Here is a 2,469-nt window from a genome sequence, read left to right on the forward strand (position 1 = left end):
GGCATTTCCAGCTTTGTTTCCACAAATGAGCTCAGCATTTGTAGTAACTCCTTCTAAGCAGTTTTTGTGGAGTCCCAGGTTGTTTTAGGCTATTAAATGACAAACATCAGATGGACATTAATAACATCAGATTTTCTTCAGAAACTGTTGGACAATATCTGCATTACTAATAACTGTAGCAAGCTGACTTTGTTCTTTTTTATATGTTGCAGCACTCTCAACAACAACAACATCACACGATTATCAGTGGCAAGTTTCAACCACATGCCCAAACTCAGAACCTTGTAAGTAGCCCTGTTGGAAATAGTTGCCATTTCTATTACTCTAGTGTATGTACAACAATTTCCACACACAGTTTTACTTGTCTTCTATAAAACAAAGTAGAGGACTCAGAGTCATAGAAAATAAAAGAGCAACTGAAAAATCTCTAAATTGATATGCAGTGGTATATAGGGTTGAACAGATGCACTGCAAATGGATCTGGCAGGTCAAATTAACAAACCTTCATGGTAAGTTCAAGACATAAAATAGCAGCTACAGTCTCTTTATGAAGGGTATTTAGGGCCATTGGAAATGTAGTCTCCATGGCTGCCCCAATATTCAGTCCCTGTTACAAATAACTTTTACATCAGCTTCACCCTCTAGAGAAGCTGAGTGCAAGAGACTGTCCTGCCCAGAACACTTCATCTAATAAATGGATGCTTTTTTGAAAGTCAAAAAATTGTTTTACTTTGAGCTGTTGGATGGGTCACATTTCATTTAAGAACATGCAAGGATCTTTGATTGGCTGTCAGATGTGATAAATGGGAAATCTTTATGCTTTATTACTGAACTGCTAGCAGACCTAATTAAACTAAACTGGTTCTCCAACATTCTTTGTAACATAAAATTATAGCATCATCCGGTAGTGCTGTTATAATTAAGGCTGTGCCAGCATTTACATTCAGGCCCCCATTTTTAGAGGTTATGACTTAAACATAAAAGTATGCTTCAAGCTACTAGAATAAAACAAAAGGACTATTTAAAAAAGTGCTAGCTTAGTTTATTCATTTTTTAAATTTTTTTCATGGGTTTGTATAAAAATTGAGAATGGCTATTTAAAGAGATGCAAATTAGATTAAAAAGCAAAAACAAAAATAGATATCTATATAAGGGCCTGACCCAGAGGTGTTTTCCCAAGCAGAGCTCCCACTGAAGTGAAAGATGGAGAAATTAAAGGTAAATGGGATGTATGCTTGAAAAATAATCTAAAGCTGCAGCTCAGTCAGTATGTGCCTACATGTGTTTGAATGGCCTTGATGTTTAAAAAACTTTAACATTGACAAGTTTGTGTGTGTGTTGAGGTCCTCTGTAGTTAAGTAAGAGTTATGAAATTGATAGGACAGGTCATGTAAAGATATAAAATATCTCGCATTCCTTCTTTTCAGGATTGAGTCCTATCTTACTATTTAAACTAGTCTGTGGACTCCCACTAGCCTGTTTAGTATTGTGCACTGGAATACATCAATGTGTTTGTATTACTTGAATATTTCGTTAATCCATATTCAAATATTTAAGTATGAACAGGATTAATGCAACAAACTTTTGAGTCATATGGTTCAGCCTTTCTGACTTTCCTACAATTTTTGTGAAATTTTTACTCTTTCAAAATGTATAAACAGAAGAAAGTCAGTCCATGGTACCATGTATTATAACTGTGATAGTCAGCTGTAATAATAAACAGCCAGTGGAGAATACAGAAAAAGAGATGTATCACTCTTGTACTAATTCTTATTTCATTTACCATTTTGTGAGGGCTAACTACATTGATCTCAGTGGAAATATTCCTTGTTTGCATGGGTGTGAATAAAGAATCAGACCTTTTGTCCTTAGCTGCTAGTGGCCATGTATGGCTCTTGAATTGTGACTCATTTTGTGTGCTGTATTTGCCACAATACCCAAACATAATAAAATGAGCTGAGGACAATATGCTAACTTTAATTTCTTCTTTATGAATAGAAATACAAAATCAGTTAAATCAGCTTGTTTTTGTGGGGCAGCTCTACATCTTTAATGCTACTTAAATGCAGTTTTCAGTGGATAAATTGGCTGTCTTGAGTGAGTTCTAATTTTTTTCATATCCATTACAGTTATTTAGTTAGGACTGAGCACATCAGCTAAAAGGGGCTAAAATGACATTACTCTGTCATGGATGATTCAGGGAGCAAAGGTTTGATTTATAACTTTGGATGTCCTTTTTCTTAGTTTGAGAAAACATAAAAGCCAAGCAGAAGTAAATTACCTAATTTAGTGAATACATTTGTCTGGTATTTTATCAATGGCAAATTGCTTTTTGCCACTTGGCAAGGAGCCATGATCTTGTGTGGGTCTCTGCCAACAGAGAGGCAACTTACTTAATTCCTTCACTCCCTGCCATTTGGTCTTTTAATTTCAGGCATTGCTTTGAGTATGGGTCCCTAGGAGCCAAAA

At 35.4% G+C, this 2,469-nt stretch overlaps 1 protein-coding gene across 1 annotated transcript in view; it reads left to right on the forward strand.

Annotated features, from left to right (window-relative positions):
* SLIT2 (slit guidance ligand 2) overlaps nt 1-2,469 on the forward strand; it is a 629,104-nt gene that overhangs the window by 403,898 nt on the left and 222,737 nt on the right. The window contains exon 7 of the mRNA XM_019526063.1: nt 213-284. Within this exon, the coding sequence (XP_019381608.1) occupies nt 213-284 (72 nt within the window). The remainder of the gene's footprint in view (nt 1-212; nt 285-2,469) is intronic.

Source organism: Gavialis gangeticus, unplaced genomic scaffold (assembly GCF_001723915.1).
Source record: "Gavialis gangeticus isolate Ggan-Ray unplaced genomic scaffold, GavGan_comp1, whole genome shotgun sequence".
NCBI lineage: Eukaryota > Metazoa > Chordata > Crocodylia > Gavialidae > Gavialis > Gavialis gangeticus.